At 34.1% G+C, this 14,933-nt stretch overlaps 1 protein-coding gene across 5 annotated transcripts in view; it reads right to left on the bottom strand.

Moving 5' to 3' along the window:
* LOC114328169 (juvenile hormone esterase) overlaps window positions 1–14,933 on the bottom strand; it is a 256,507-nt gene that overhangs the window by 212,250 nt on the left and 29,324 nt on the right. For 2 of the 5 annotated variants that reach the window (XM_050648169.1, XM_050648174.1), the window contains exons 6-8: window positions 5,474–5,649; window positions 3,278–3,413; window positions 1,124–1,290 (exon numbers count right to left, since the gene is read on the bottom strand). The exons of 1 other annotated variant lie outside the window; for it this stretch is intronic. In XM_050648169.1, coding sequence (XP_050504126.1) covers window positions 1,124–1,290; window positions 3,278–3,413; window positions 5,474–5,649 — 479 coding nt within the window. The remainder of the gene's footprint in view (window positions 1–1,123; window positions 1,291–3,277; window positions 3,414–5,473; window positions 5,650–14,933) is intronic. 2 more of the 5 variants (XM_050648172.1, XM_050648164.1) reach the window with 2 other exon arrangements.

Raw genomic sequence — 14,933 nt, 5'->3', positions numbered from 1 at the left:
AATTTTATTAACTAACGGGTTTGATTGGTTGAATTTGTCTGTCGATATTTTAAGTTTTATGTCAGCTAATATATCGTAATGTTTCAACAATTTTTTTTTTAATTTTGGACCCTGTTGGGGGGAATTTTCCCATTTCCCCCCCTTGTAGACCCGCCACTGGTTCTCTCGAAAAATTGTAGTAAATCGTAATTACAACAATTTTAGTTCTTACACTTTTTGTCGAAAAGTTGAAAATGGCGGAGATATTGAACAAAAACAATTGCTACAAAATCAATCAGGTCTTACGCTCGCACCTTTTTCACATACGTACTACCTTAAATATTGATTTTATCAAAAAAATGTACGGCATAAAAATTGTCCAGAATTTAATTCTCTTCCTTTTTGTATAGTTATATATTTGTTGCAAAACTAATAATAAACGAGATAATTCAATAATTTAATAATTATGCTACAACTGTCACTATTTTCCCCTCATAACTCGGAAAATATCGACCACACGAAAAAAATTATAATAAATGAAACTATAGAAAATCGCATTTTCAACAATTTCAGTTTCTACACTTTTTGTCAAAAAATTGAAAATGGCGGAGATATTGAGCAAAAACGGTTCTCGTTTAAAATCAAGATGGCGGCTAACGCAACAGTGGAATTCAGTCGAGATTTTAAATTTATACTACTATATACTACTATTGACCCTCCCTAAAGATTAGAAAAATAAAATTTGGGGCAGCTCCTAATGCAAGGTCAAATGCTATCCCGACTGGGCTAGAAAGAAATCTTGACATTTAGATTACTTGGTTTCGGACGTGGATGCATTAGCCATGATTATGTGCAGACTTCCTCATTTATAACTTCATCAACCAATTTATTATTTATTAGTAGTCGTTTGTATACATACATATTAAAGGCTTCCAAGCTTTTAAGAAAAGCTTCACTTACAGTCCACGTTTTCATTAGATGCAGTATCATTGCATTTTACAAACAGTATCATTGCATTGTATTTCATGGCATACAGTTGTATTTAAACAATAATCAGAGTATGTCATAAAAAATATAGGCACTATTTTTTATACAAATTACATAATTACTAATATGAGCAGATAAAGAGTACCCACAAACTTACCCTTATATATGCTCCAAAATCCTCAGAAAACGATTTCGTTGTATACACTTTCTTTAGCAGGCTACCAGCTATTGTTCTATTTTTCAGCGACATATTTATATTAGGTGACACCAGTAAGCTAGGATCGTTGTCTAATTCTTCTAGTAACGTATTATTTCTTGTTAATGCTGAAAATATTTGTAATTGTAATAGAGTAGAGAAATACTGAAATAATAAGAAGAAAAAGCTGGAGTATTTCTGATATGTAATAAGGGGTGCTAAATATACACTGCGAGGCATAAGTTAGGGATGTAGAAAATGTATGCTCATTTAAATAGTTGATTTTTTAGTGAACGGATTAACGGATTGCGCTATTTTTTGTTATTATTTTAGATACTTCTTTAGTATTTACACAGTTGTGCAAAGATTTACTCAAAATTTTCTTTTTATTTATACCGGGTGGAAATAAAGAAACGTTTTTCTTATGTTAACTCTGAAACATCATGTAGGGAGAACGTGGTACAAATCTGAGTATCCATCGAAATCGTATTGTAGTCATTTTGTATACTTTACGAACTGTTTCATAAATAACTATTACACACTTTAAAATACATTTCTTCACTTCTTTTATGTCTATTTCTTTTCATAAACTATTATTAAACACTCGGTAATTATCAACCCAGCAAAAATATACGTTACCGATAATCAACTAAAATAAGACTGCTCTCGTAGAAAGAAGATGCGAATGCCTTTCGTATTTAAATATTCTAAGCCTACATAATATTAAATTTTCTTCCTTCAACGGAAACCTCCATTCGAAGGCCACTTTATCCCTTACACAGCTGATAGTCCTGTCGCCAGGGGGGGGGGTACAACGGCCTCTTTTATTCAGATGGACTTACCCAAGTTTTTTTATGTATTTTGACCCGTAGAACACGAATTTTTTGGGTAACAGTTGATCCGGATGTCGACAAGGATGTTATAAACAAAGAACTTGAGGAAATTACCTAACAGCGATTTTTCGCAAAACAAAACTTTTTTTGTATGTTTTGGGTGATTACAATCAAAAAATGATCCTACAAGTTTTTTAATACGATGCAAAGTTTTCGGGTAAACGCGGTTGAACTTCGGTAAAAAAATCGAAAAATTGCAATTTTTGCACCCGAATAACTTTTGATTAAAAAATAAAATAGCAATTTTGCTTACTGCATTAAGGTCAAATTATATCGATTTTGATTATTTCCATTGCTATAAATAAATTTTTTTATTGTCAAACAAAGCTATAAACAAATAGTGTTTCCCGTGCCCAATGCATGCGTTTTACGGCATGCTACGTAGAAATAGCCTATTTGTAGGCGCGCTTACTCGTTCGATTTTATGAGAGATGCATTGAAAACGTCACTCAAGCACTATGTGTTTATAGCTGTGTTTGACAATAAAAAAAATTAATTATTAGCAATGAAAATAACCAACACCGGTATAATTTGACTTGAACTTTCAAGAAGAATTGCTATTTTATTTTTTTATCAAAAGTTATTCGCAAGTATTTTGAAAGTTCAACCGCGTTTATCTCGAGAACTATGCATCCTAGGAAAAAACTTGTAAGAACATTTTTTTGCATAGAATGTCCCAAAAAACCCAAAAAAAAGTTTTGTTTTGCGAAAAATCGCTGTTATACTTCCTCAAGTTCTTTGTTTATAACAATTTTATCGACATCCGGATCAACTGTTACTCAAAAAACTCGTGTTCTACAGATCAAAATACATAAAAAAACAGGTAAGTCCATCTGAATAAAGGAAGCCGGTTGTCCCCGGAGACAGGACTATGATTTTTATTTAATTTGGCTACAAAATAATTTTGAAATATATTTGTAAAAAAGGATCAAATTTTAAAATCCAAAATTGACATATGTATATTTTTTTTATAATTTGTCTATATGACATTTGAATAACTGCTTAAATTAGCAAATATGCTGAAATGTACAATTTTTAATTTATATTTTAGTCGATGGGATTACCTAAACTTAATGTACATTGCAATGTACACCAGGTTTGAAAGGGTTAAGTGGCACGGGTGTTTATTTAAGAGCGCACTGTAGTTCTGGGTATGACTAATAAGGTATTTTATGCAAAAAATTAATATTTTCTTTAGGTAAATAATGGACTACATAATTACCAAATCTTATCCATTCTTCTGAATTTATTCCAATCATAACTGGTATACTTTTGAAATTTTTATCCATAAACGCCTGAAGTGGAGGATAAGAAAAATCACCAGTCTTCTCTGTCACCGTTCCATAAGAAACTCCTGCCTGTAATGAATTCACAAATCGGCAAAATATTTTAGTCGAATCATGTCTAAACCAGATTAGGATAAATACTGCATGCGGCAAAATAAACAGTACTGGACTACGTATGCCTCAAACTTGTATCTGTCATGCCGATGCGCTGAAAAGTATTGAGTAATTTCCGAACGTCGTTATAACGTATGTGAATGTCATTGTCAAGGCACGTATCCACTGTTTTGCTCTCCTGGAACTGCTCCACATAGTGAATACGTTTGCGCTCCCAGACCGTGCAACAGTGCGCGCTCCGCCTCGTTGCTCCAATCGGTGGCGGTTTATATGTAGAAGAGCGCATGCTGTATCGACTGGAGCAGTTAAAGGGAGCGCGGAGCGCCAATCTAGTTATAGTTACCTTTACGTGAGTAATGATGGTTCCCAGTTGTGCCGAAAATTTTTTTATTGTGAAGTACTATTTTCGGTCATACGGAAAAGGTCGCAAACACCGTTTAAGCTTAAAATCAATAAAGGTTTCATCAACACGCGGCAACCAGTCACACGGCCAGGGAGTCTCAGCTAATACTGCGCTATCATTTTGGGGATCGCCTTATTGCGCATGGCAGTGATTGTTCATGCCCATCGAACTCACCAGACCTAACGCCACCGGATGCGTACATAATGAGGAATGCTGAATAGGGCAGATCCATCCACCGTCTGACATTCCAGAATTTTGGACTATAACTAAAGATTTTTTAGTACCAGAGGGCATCTTTAACACCTGTTTTATAGGGAAAGTCGTCGTGAATAATGTTTGCAGGGCTATATCATGTATACTAAATATATATAAATAATCATAAATATTTTATTATTCATTTCTGTTTTGTTTATTTTACCGCATACTGTAATATTTTGGAGTGTAATTTTCAGGGGCAACTCCGAATTGCATGAAAACTTGGATTTAGTTTCTACTTACCGTCCACTTCAAAGTTGAATTTGTGCCGTTACAAAATTTTCAGTTGCAAATAACTCGAAAAGTATTGACTTACATAAAAAGCTCTATAGATTGAAAGTTGCTTATAATCAGTCAATTTATCCATTTCCAGTCTTATCTTGAAAGTATGTTTTTTCACCCCCCGAGACTGTCACCCCCCCTTCCAATCCCAGTAAAAGCAACCAACGGCACAAATTGAACTTTGAACGGGATGGTAAGTAGAACCTAAATAATTTTCATGCAATTTGGAGTTGCCCCTGAAAATTACACGGTATCGCCGTATTTCCCGTTCATTTACTGGGCTATAATATGTGAAATAAGTTTTGTTGATAAAAAAATAATTTTGTTCTGAAGCTATTTTTATTTATTATTTTGTATTTTGACAACGACACCCGACTTGGGCGTCGAAACGTTAATAAAATCTTTTTTAGGTAAAATTGTGGCTTATTTCCCATTTGAATATACTTGATTAAAAAAATAATTAATAAATTTTTAAATAATATTATTTTTATTGTAACCAAATTTTTGGCCAAAGAGAAAAAATAAATGAAAGGCAGAGTTTACAAAACAGTCATCAGACCAATAATGACATACGCGGCAGAAACACGACCCGATACAGAGAGGACAGAAAGATTGCTCGAAACAGCGGAGATGAAAATCCTTCGAAAAATCGATGGTAAGACTCTATGGGGCAGAGCTAGATGTACAGATATACGACGGAGATCCAAGGTCTATAACATTAATAACTGGGTAAGAAACAGAAGAATAGAATGGAATAACCACACAAGATGAATGACAACAAATAGGATAGTCAGGACAGAGAGAGACGGTTCGCCAATAGGAAGACGATCAGTGGGAAGACCACGAAAACGATGGAACGACAACTTAATAGAGGCACATTGAAAAAACAGACAGAGTCATGTCTATACAAAAAGGAGAAGAAGAAGAAATTTTTGGCGTTTTACTATTTATGTAAAAATTTGACTTCATTTCTGGATTCCTTGACTAGGTACCTATATTTCTTTAACAATACTCGGTACATTTCAGATATACTGATAAAAAATGGGATAATGATAAATATTTTTGTTGATGAACTTACATTATAAATATTCTCAGTACTAGCTTGTTGAAGAATATCCAGCAGATCGTTTGAATCCTCAGAGGAGAAAGAGGAGTTAACAAGTTTCCCAAGTTTAAAAGCATTTTGTCTAGCATTTAGTTGATAGACACCACCTAGCTGTGAACTGCTTTCCATTATAGCTCCATGAAAAAGTTCTGAAATAATTAAGCACATTAGCATGTTGTCTATAGTACATACTTTATTAAGATTTAAATCTAAAATTATTTCCAGTGTATCTTTCCAGTAGTAGTGTGATAGATATTAGAGGAATAGGGTTTCGAATCATGAAACCGAGAAATATAAAATATAGGTATGTACTTGGTCAAGTCTCGGTATACAATTTTTCCTAAATTCCAGGTACATAGTTTGCTACAAATCCAAACATAGAAAAATAGCTTTTAAGTACAGTAAAATAAAGAAAAGTATCGTTTATTGCGTCACTTGTTATGAGGTTCATTAAATTTCATACGAAAGTTCGTGTCTCAAGGTAAAAATCATGGTACAATAAATTTCCATGAAACTTTCCAGTCTTGAAACTTTATTGTACCATGGGTAAAAATAGAGGGTAAATATGTCATCAGAAAGAAATCAACATTAACCGTTAAGAAATATCCTGAATCACTATGGAATTTCTAACGTAGCCAACATAAATATGTTGCCAGGCAGACATAACCCCATCGTATTGTTAATTTAGTGAGGAAAAAATAAATAGGTGACTCTAATGGGCTAGAAGTTAACAATTAGTAGAAATAGAAGAAAGTCAATAAAGTTAAAGGATAATAAAAGTCAGTAGTTAGTAGATTTCAAGGAAATGCCAAAACAGGTCGATTTTTATTTTTATATTGCAATTTTTTTGCAAATACTAGTGACGTCATCCATCAAAGTGCGATGACGTAATCAATTATTGTTTTTTACTAGAAATAGGGGTCTTGTGGTAGCTCATTTGAAAGGGTCTTCAATTCTTTATTCAGTAATATAAACATTAATATCATTATTTGTATATGTTGACCAAAACAATATTTTTTGAATTAAATTAATTGACGCAAAAAGAAGAATGTATGTAATTTATTTAATTCAAAATACATTGTACTGCTATCAGCAAATAGAAAAAAATGTTCATTAGCAATCAACACAAATCAACATTTCTTTTCGCTTAAAGTAAATCACAAACAGCCTCCCATCTACCTCTTGACAGTTTGAAAATTGAGTTTAAGCGAAAAGCAATGTTTATTTGCCAATTAGATATTTTTTAAATTTATACTTCTTTACGATCGAGAGTGAAATTTTATAATGCCGGGCGCATGCGTACACAGGCAGTATGTATTTCGTTGCTATTATTTCAAGATATGTATGTATCAGCGCTGTCAGCGCAAATAAATCATATTCTACCATATAAATGGATATATTAGTGTTCTTAGTAAATGTATTATTTATTATAATTTTTGTGTCTTTGGATTTGTCTTGTTCGGGAATAAGATATTTTATAATAATAGTAAGTATATTTAAAGCATTTTTGTATACCACTTGGTCTATTAAATTTGTCAGTATGTATGAGAAATCTTGTAACCTGTCAATGCAAAAGGGATATAGCTCAGTGGTAGAGCGTGTGACCAGAGATCAAGAGGTCCCGGGTTCAAATCCCGGACAATTCATATTCTTTTTTTTTATATTTTTGGTATCGTTTTAATAAAAAAATTTTAAAAGTGGTTGGTAAAGAAAGTTAGTTTAATATTTAAATAAAATACAAATAACCTGTTTAGTATATTAATTTCGTTGAAATCATAATAATGGAAGTATAACTTCTTACGTGCGTACAAAGTACACACACATTCTTTTTTTCTATTTTCTGACAGTAATAAAATGTATTTTGAGTTAAATAAATTACATAAAGTCCTTTTTCTCGAGCTGCCTTTTCTAGTCGTTCTACTATCTCTTTTAATTCTTTCTTGCTTCTGGATAGAATTACTACATCATCCGCTAATGCCAAACATTGATGTTTCTTATGATATAAAATATGTGTCCTGATCTGCTAATATTAGCCTCTTTTATTATCATTTCCAATAGTACATTAAATAGCAGTGATCACAACGGATCCCCTTGTCGTACTCCTTCTTTCACTTCAAAATTTTCTGTTAGTTTGTCATTTACTTTTACTCTATTTTCTGTTTTCGTAAGTGTAAGCTTTATCATTCTTATTATTTTTGGTGAAACTTCTAGATTTTTTAACGCTTCATATATTTCTTGTCTTTTTATTCTATCTAGATTGCTACTAACTGCTTAAAATTATAAAATTGCATACAATACCAGGGGTTAGAGTATGGGTAGGGACCACTTTGAATTTTCTATTGGGTAAGTAAAACTATCTTTTAAATGTTTGCTACCCGGAATTTCCTAGGTTCAAGTTTTCGATGGGTAAAAACACCTTTTGAAAGTAAAAATTATTTTACTACCAGAGGCGTAACAATACTTGGATACATTTCTTACAGAAAATTATTCACAAGTTATTCTACAAACATCTGTATCAGTTAAACGGACAGATAATAAAAATGGCGTATAAATAAATATTTAACAAAGAACCAGAGCTTTTCTGAACATAACAGAAGATGAGATTATATCAGTTGTGAAAGAGATAAAAATAACAAAAGAATGTGTGTGTACTTTGTACGCACGTAAGAAGTTATAAAAAACCAATACAGAAGTAAAAACTTCGAGATGTATTCTGGTATAAAATCGTTTATTTAAAACTATAAAATGTCATGGATTGCAAAACGTTTTCGTTCTATACAGAACATCTTCAGTGCCTAGAATGAAGTATTTCCATGTTAGTTTAAAGCAAAAGGTTAAAATTGTAACTGTTAAAATGAAAAATGTGGGAATACTTACATCCTGCCGAGTAGTTTGAAACTAGCACACTGTAAATAGTGTTAACCTCATTGTATATGGTTTACATAATATAATATATTAAAATTTTATGACTACAAGTCAATGTTGATAGATAAAGTGGAACACATGCTAAAAGGGTGCCATGGTTCCCTGCTCGAAGATGCTAGGTACTTGCCAATTCAATGGGCACAGACCAACTGAGAAATTAGGAAGTGGATATACAATTTGACAAGAGTAACATGACATGACAAGATAAAGCCAATTTTTGGTTAAAGTTTCATTTGATTTTGGATTTAAAAACAAATGCAAAGGTTTGTCTGCAAAAATAATTTAAATTATTTGAATAATAAAATCTACTGTAAAGTTTAAATTAGCAACTCTCTATTCCAGAATAACTTATAGATTCATTAAATATAATGTAGATATATCTCATGGTTTAAGTTGTGACGTCATCGAATGTGAAATGACGAGATGAAAGTTGAGTTTTGTTGAAACAGGGAAATACACTACATAATAAAAGATAATTAGACTTGCGTGGGAAAACAAAGCTAAACAAACCAAAAAACCAGAATTTAAGAGTATTTTTATGTGATGTACTGTTGGTTGCCTAACAAGGCAAGCAGGCAACAGGTTGAAGGTAAAAGGTAGAATATTGCGAGAAAACAGTATAATACAAAAAGTGGATATTTATTGTGTAAAATTTATTAGTATACTATTGCAATGAATAATTATGTCTGTTAAAAGTTGGAAAATAATTGTTGACAAAATTAAATAACTAAAGATTACTGTTAGTGAGGTAGATATATGTGTGAAGGAAATGATTGTATATAATATTGTGGAATGAATAAAAGTATGTAATAATATAATAAAATTAAACTATGTGACATAAAGTCTAATTCATCTTTATGTAGTTTTGGAAGGACTGAATGAATTGGAAGTAATGTATCTTGATAGGCTACCAACGTAGATTAGTGAATAAAATAATTAGAATGAGAGCTACCAATATAAGTCAAATTGTGGGTTGGTTTCAGTATGTAAAGAAGAATCTAAATTGAATAAGTATATGAAATAGAGAAGTATGGGATTGATTTTTATTGGTGATTGTTATGAGGCTGGTAAATAGACCCCACTTTAATGAAATTGTTCCAATCTCAGGTTCTATAGGTGCTGGTTCGCTGAGAAAGGTAATTAGCTGATACCACTAAAAGTACCAGCGAAACTGCTTCCAAAAGGGATAAATTTAGAGCAATGAATTTGACGAGACGAGAACTTAACACATTTATTCTAAATTAAACAATTAATATTAAAGTAAAGTGAAAAATATATACATATATAACTAATTCTCCCTCTATATAAAAAAGATGAAGAAGAAGAAGAAGATATATACGCAAATAAAATAATGTGTACCTAAATATAAATAATTATGAACAGTAAAAAACGGTAATACATATATATTAAAAACTAAAACTAATGAAAATGAACGAATGAAAGAAAACTACGATATTGTTTCTTAAATGGTTCCGCGCACGAAAATAGTCCATTAGGCCTTTATTTTATGAGCTCATAAATATGTCCTTACCTCACCAGCTGGATATCTCTTGCCTCTGCCTCGATATGCAGCAATCTTTCACTCCAATTTTACGAGGAACCAAGTTGACTAAAATTTTAACGTCGTTTTTCGTAGTGATACTTAACGAGAGAGAGAGTATTTGAGTCTTCTGATATAACTATGTATCCACTATCACTATATTATACGAGGAGTGAGACACATACTTGTCTCTTCTGGGGGTACTGTTCTAATTTTTTCTTCAACGAGATAATTTTTGACCTTCTTTTACGGGGAGATATATTTCTGTGCTATATTGTCACTTTGACGTTACCAGAGATGGGAGATGCCGCATATGAACGATAACATATATAAGGAACGTACTTCTTTGAATTTTATGAATATTTTGTGAGAGTTTCGAACATATTGGCCGGCTTTGACAAGGCGATGTCTTGTCAAAATGTCTAAATAAATTAATAAACTAAAAAAAAATCTCGAAGGACCAGATCCCAGATGGATCAGAATGTAACCGTAAACTAAATCTTATACTACTGTGTAACAATGCTAAAAACTAAAATTGAATCATAATACCTCTACTACAAATATGACTGGACTATCATGTCCTGGGCTATGACATTCCAACTTCCATGAGTTTGGAATCATCAATCGGGAGAAGTGAAACACGTGTAATGGGCCTAACATACTCCCCGGATGAAGTTTTAACTTTAATAGATCGGACTAATCCATCCTTACCGGGATATGTCTCAATCACACGTCCAAGTGGCCAACAAAGGGGAGGCGAATCGTCGTCGCGTAAGATAACTAGATCATTATTCTGTATATTTTTAACACGTTTACACCATTTAGGTCGATGTTGCAGTTGATGAAGATACCCTAACTTCCACCTTTTCCAAAAGAGTTGTCGAGCTTGACAAATTTTCTGATATATATCCAATCTATTCGAATTATGTTGCGAGAGATCTCTTTCCGGATGAGCAGTTAATGCAGTTCCGATAAGAAAATGCCCAGGGGTAAGGCAGCCATAATCATTTGGGTCCTCAGAAAGTGGGGAGAGAGGACGCGAATTTAAAATTCCTTCTATTTGGGTCACGATTGTAGAGAAAACTTCATATGTAACTGTGAGATTTTTCATTATTCGGTATAAATGCCGTTTCGTGCTTTTTACGGCGGCTTCTTGAAGACCTGCCCAATGTGGTGCCTTAGGTACTATAAATTTAAATTCTATTCTATTTGTTGCACAGAAATCCAAGATGCAATTAGAGTTTGCATTATTTGCAAAAAAGTGGTGCAATTCAACGAATCTGTTACTTGCACCAGAAAAATTTGTACCATTATCACTCCATATAAGGGCAGGATTGCCTCTACGTGCTATAAACCTTTTCAATGCCATTAGATAGGCATCGGTTGACAAGCTGGTAACAACCTCGAGATGTGTAGCCTTTGTCACCATACAAACAAATACGGCGATATAGCACTTTTCAGTAGCGGCCTTTCGTAATTTAGAGGTTTTTAACAAAAAGTAACCGGCATAGTCGACACTAACTTTAGAAAATGGTCTACAAATTTGAACTCGGTCCTTGTGCATACCGGCCATCATTTGAGTAGCAAATTTTGCTCGAAATCTATGACAAAGAATACATCGGTGAATAACCTTCTTGACCTCATTTAAACCGTTTATTACCCAAAACCGTTGCCGAATATTAGCTAGAGTAGCTTGGACTCCAGCGCGTCCGAGTGATATATGCACAGACTTTATTAAAAGCGAGACTGTGTGGTCCTCCTTTGGCAACAAAACTGGATGTTTATGGTTAAAGGACAGCTCAGACGAGCTTAACCGACCACCTACCAATATAAGCCCACGTGAATTATCGATGAAGGGAGATAGAGACCAAATACGTGACGAGCTTCTTGTGCTATTGTCTAAAAGAACCTTGTATTCAGCTTTAAAATATTTTCTTTGGAGACTTTTAACGATAAAATTTTCTGCATTTAGTCGTTCATCCGCGGTTACTACCTTGCCTGACTGCAAGCGACTATTACTTCCCTTGAAATGAGCATTATGAACGAACCGAAATACATAGCTAACGGCCTTAACTAGTCTTTCATATTCAGAAAATCGCGAGAAAAATTCAACCCAGTCTAGCACATCGTCTATTGCGACGTGATGTGAACGAGAATGTTCCGTTTTTTCTTCCGGTAACGAGTCTAGTAGGATTAACTTTAAATTTGAATAGTCAATAATTCTTTCTTGTAAGAAAGAAGGACCATAAAACCACAGAGAATTATTTGAGAGTTCCTGAGGAAAGGAACCTCGAGAATTTATATCCGCAGGATTGCCTGAGCCTGGTACCTGAGCCTGGTACCTCTGGAGTCAATTCCTTAATTAATGCTACCCTATTCGCAACATACTGTTTCCATTTAGACGAATCACTGGCTAACCAACTTAATACTATCATGCTGTCTGAATATATGTGATATGAGCTAAAGGATAAACCATTCTCAAAATCCTGTTTTAGAGTTGCAAATAACCTAGCAGCTAACACTAGTCCTGCTAATTCCAATCGAGGAATTGTAATTTCCTTTAAAGGAGCTACCCGAGATTTTGCTGCGACCAAACTTGACGAGACTGATCCATCTAGATAAAGGGACCTTATATAAGCACATGTACTATAAGCATCCTTGCTGGCGTCTGAGAAAATATGAAGCTCCTGTTCTCGTATTAACTGTTCATGAAAATACCATCTCGGAATTCTACACATATTCAATGATTCAAAGCCATTGACCAACCTTAACCACTCCTTAATGATGGAATCGTCCGTAATGACGTCATCCCATCCAATTTTCAGTTTCCACAATTTTTGCATTAACAGCTTTCCCTTTAAAACGAATGGGTTAATGATGCCTATTGGATCAAAACACTGACTTACTATTGACAATATGCGACGTTTAGTAAGCTTACCTTCAACTAGAAGACGAGGACTAGAAAAATAAAAACTATCTTCTTGCTGATTCCAATGCAGTCCTAACACTTTACTATTTTGAGATTCGTTAGTGTGAATTTCTACATTATCGCGAGCTACCAGATTGTTAGACATCAAGAACTCTGATGAATTTGAGTTAAACTTATGAAGAGAAAAACAAGCTGCATTTAGAACAGACGACAATTGTTCATACAACACTTGCAAGTCACCTAACGTTTGGGTACCGGCTAAAATATCGTCTATGTATGTCTGATTTAGAATCGCATTGGTAGCAAAGGGCATTTCATGGGCATTGTCCGCTATATCTTTTAAAACTCTTTGACTAATGTATGAACTGCATTTTAACCCATATAACAACCTTTTATACTCAATTATCTGCAATGGGTCCGAGGTATCATTGCGCCATATTATGCGCAATAATGCGTGTTGTGTGGGATCAATGGCAATGTTCATATACATGTTACTTAAATCGGCAGTAAGAACGTACTTAAACATCCTGAAACGACATATAATTGAAAACAATGACGGCTGCAAATTGCCACCATTTAACATTACTTCATTTAAAGCAATGCCGTTAGAAGTAGGACAAGAACCATCGTAAACCACACGAATACCTATACTACCGTCCGCTTTCTGTTTCGAAACATTAAAATGAGGAATGAAGTGTTGATCTTTACCTACCACGGGATGAGGATCTTTGACTATCTGTGAAATTCCTACCTTCAAATGATCATTTATAATAGAATGGTATTGGGTAAATACTTCGGGATTAGCAATCAGCCTTTTTTCAACATTTAAAAACCTTTTCTGCGCAATTCTATAAGAGTCGCCTAGTTTAGACGTCGCATTTTAAGAACTAAAGGGTATAGAGATTTGATACCTGCCATCCGGCAATATCTTGGTTGTTTCTTTAAATATACGCTCAGCCATTTCAGCTTCAGACCCGGGTGTATGGATTATCGGTATCTCTTCAACCTTCCAAAATCTTTCCACGAGAGTGTTAAGGCTTTCATCATTTCCCTCTGACACTAGCAACGATACATGTCGGTCCTGTTCTTCACAAGATGCATGACTCACTAGACCTAAATTTCGAGAAGGATTAGTAGAATCCTTGTGGCGATGATATTTTCTATCAACAGAACCACCAACAATCCAACCGAACAAGGTATTTTGAAGAGTCGGGAGTCCTTTACCTAGGTGAAATATGCCATCCGAGAAAAGTTTATAACAGAAATCTGCGCCGAGGAGAATAGAAATTTCTGACCTAACGTGAAACTCATCATCAGCTAATCTATACTCGAGAGGAATATTGAGCTTGGATATATCAATCTCTACCTGAGGTAACTCACAAGTGATATTTTCTAATACTGCACAATTAATATTTAAACTATTCTTTGTATTACTTGAGTAAACTACGAGATCAACCATTTCTGTTGATTTAACTACCCGAGACCCTACTCCTAGAACACTAGTTGTGTTTGAGTACGTTTGAAAACCTAGTCTTTCCACTAAGCTACTCTTTATCAATGATAGCTGACTAGCCGTATCGATCAGCATTTTACACGAGATATAGTTGTCAAATGCATCTGCTATTTTTACTTTACATGTGGCCAATAGAATAGAGCCCTTTTGTACTAGAGGTCTGCTAACAGCTAGCGCTGCTCGAGAAATATCATTTTCTCTATTGTCATTTAAAATAGGAGCACTCCGTTGTACCTGACTGTCGGCTGAAACTGTAGGAGATTGTCCTCTGGATGCATCAGCGAAGCCTCTTCTACTTCCCATATTCCTGCTGCCTTCACTGTTGGACGAATGGTGCAGGGACGAGTGGTGTTTTTTATGACATAAATCACATAACTGAGACGAAGTACAATTAGCAATTAGATGAGAATGTCCTAGACAATTTATACAAAGCTTCGATCGTTTCACAAAAGACAGCCTATCTTGAATTGAGAGTGCTTGATATGCGTGACAAGCGTAAATTTTGTGACCCGTGTTATTGCAAAAT

This window comes from Diabrotica virgifera, chromosome 1 (assembly GCF_917563875.1).
Source record: "Diabrotica virgifera virgifera chromosome 1, PGI_DIABVI_V3a".
NCBI lineage: Eukaryota > Metazoa > Arthropoda > Insecta > Coleoptera > Chrysomelidae > Diabrotica > Diabrotica virgifera.
The sequence above is the reverse complement of the archived record's forward strand: the minus strand, read 5'-3'. Positions and strand labels throughout refer to the sequence as shown.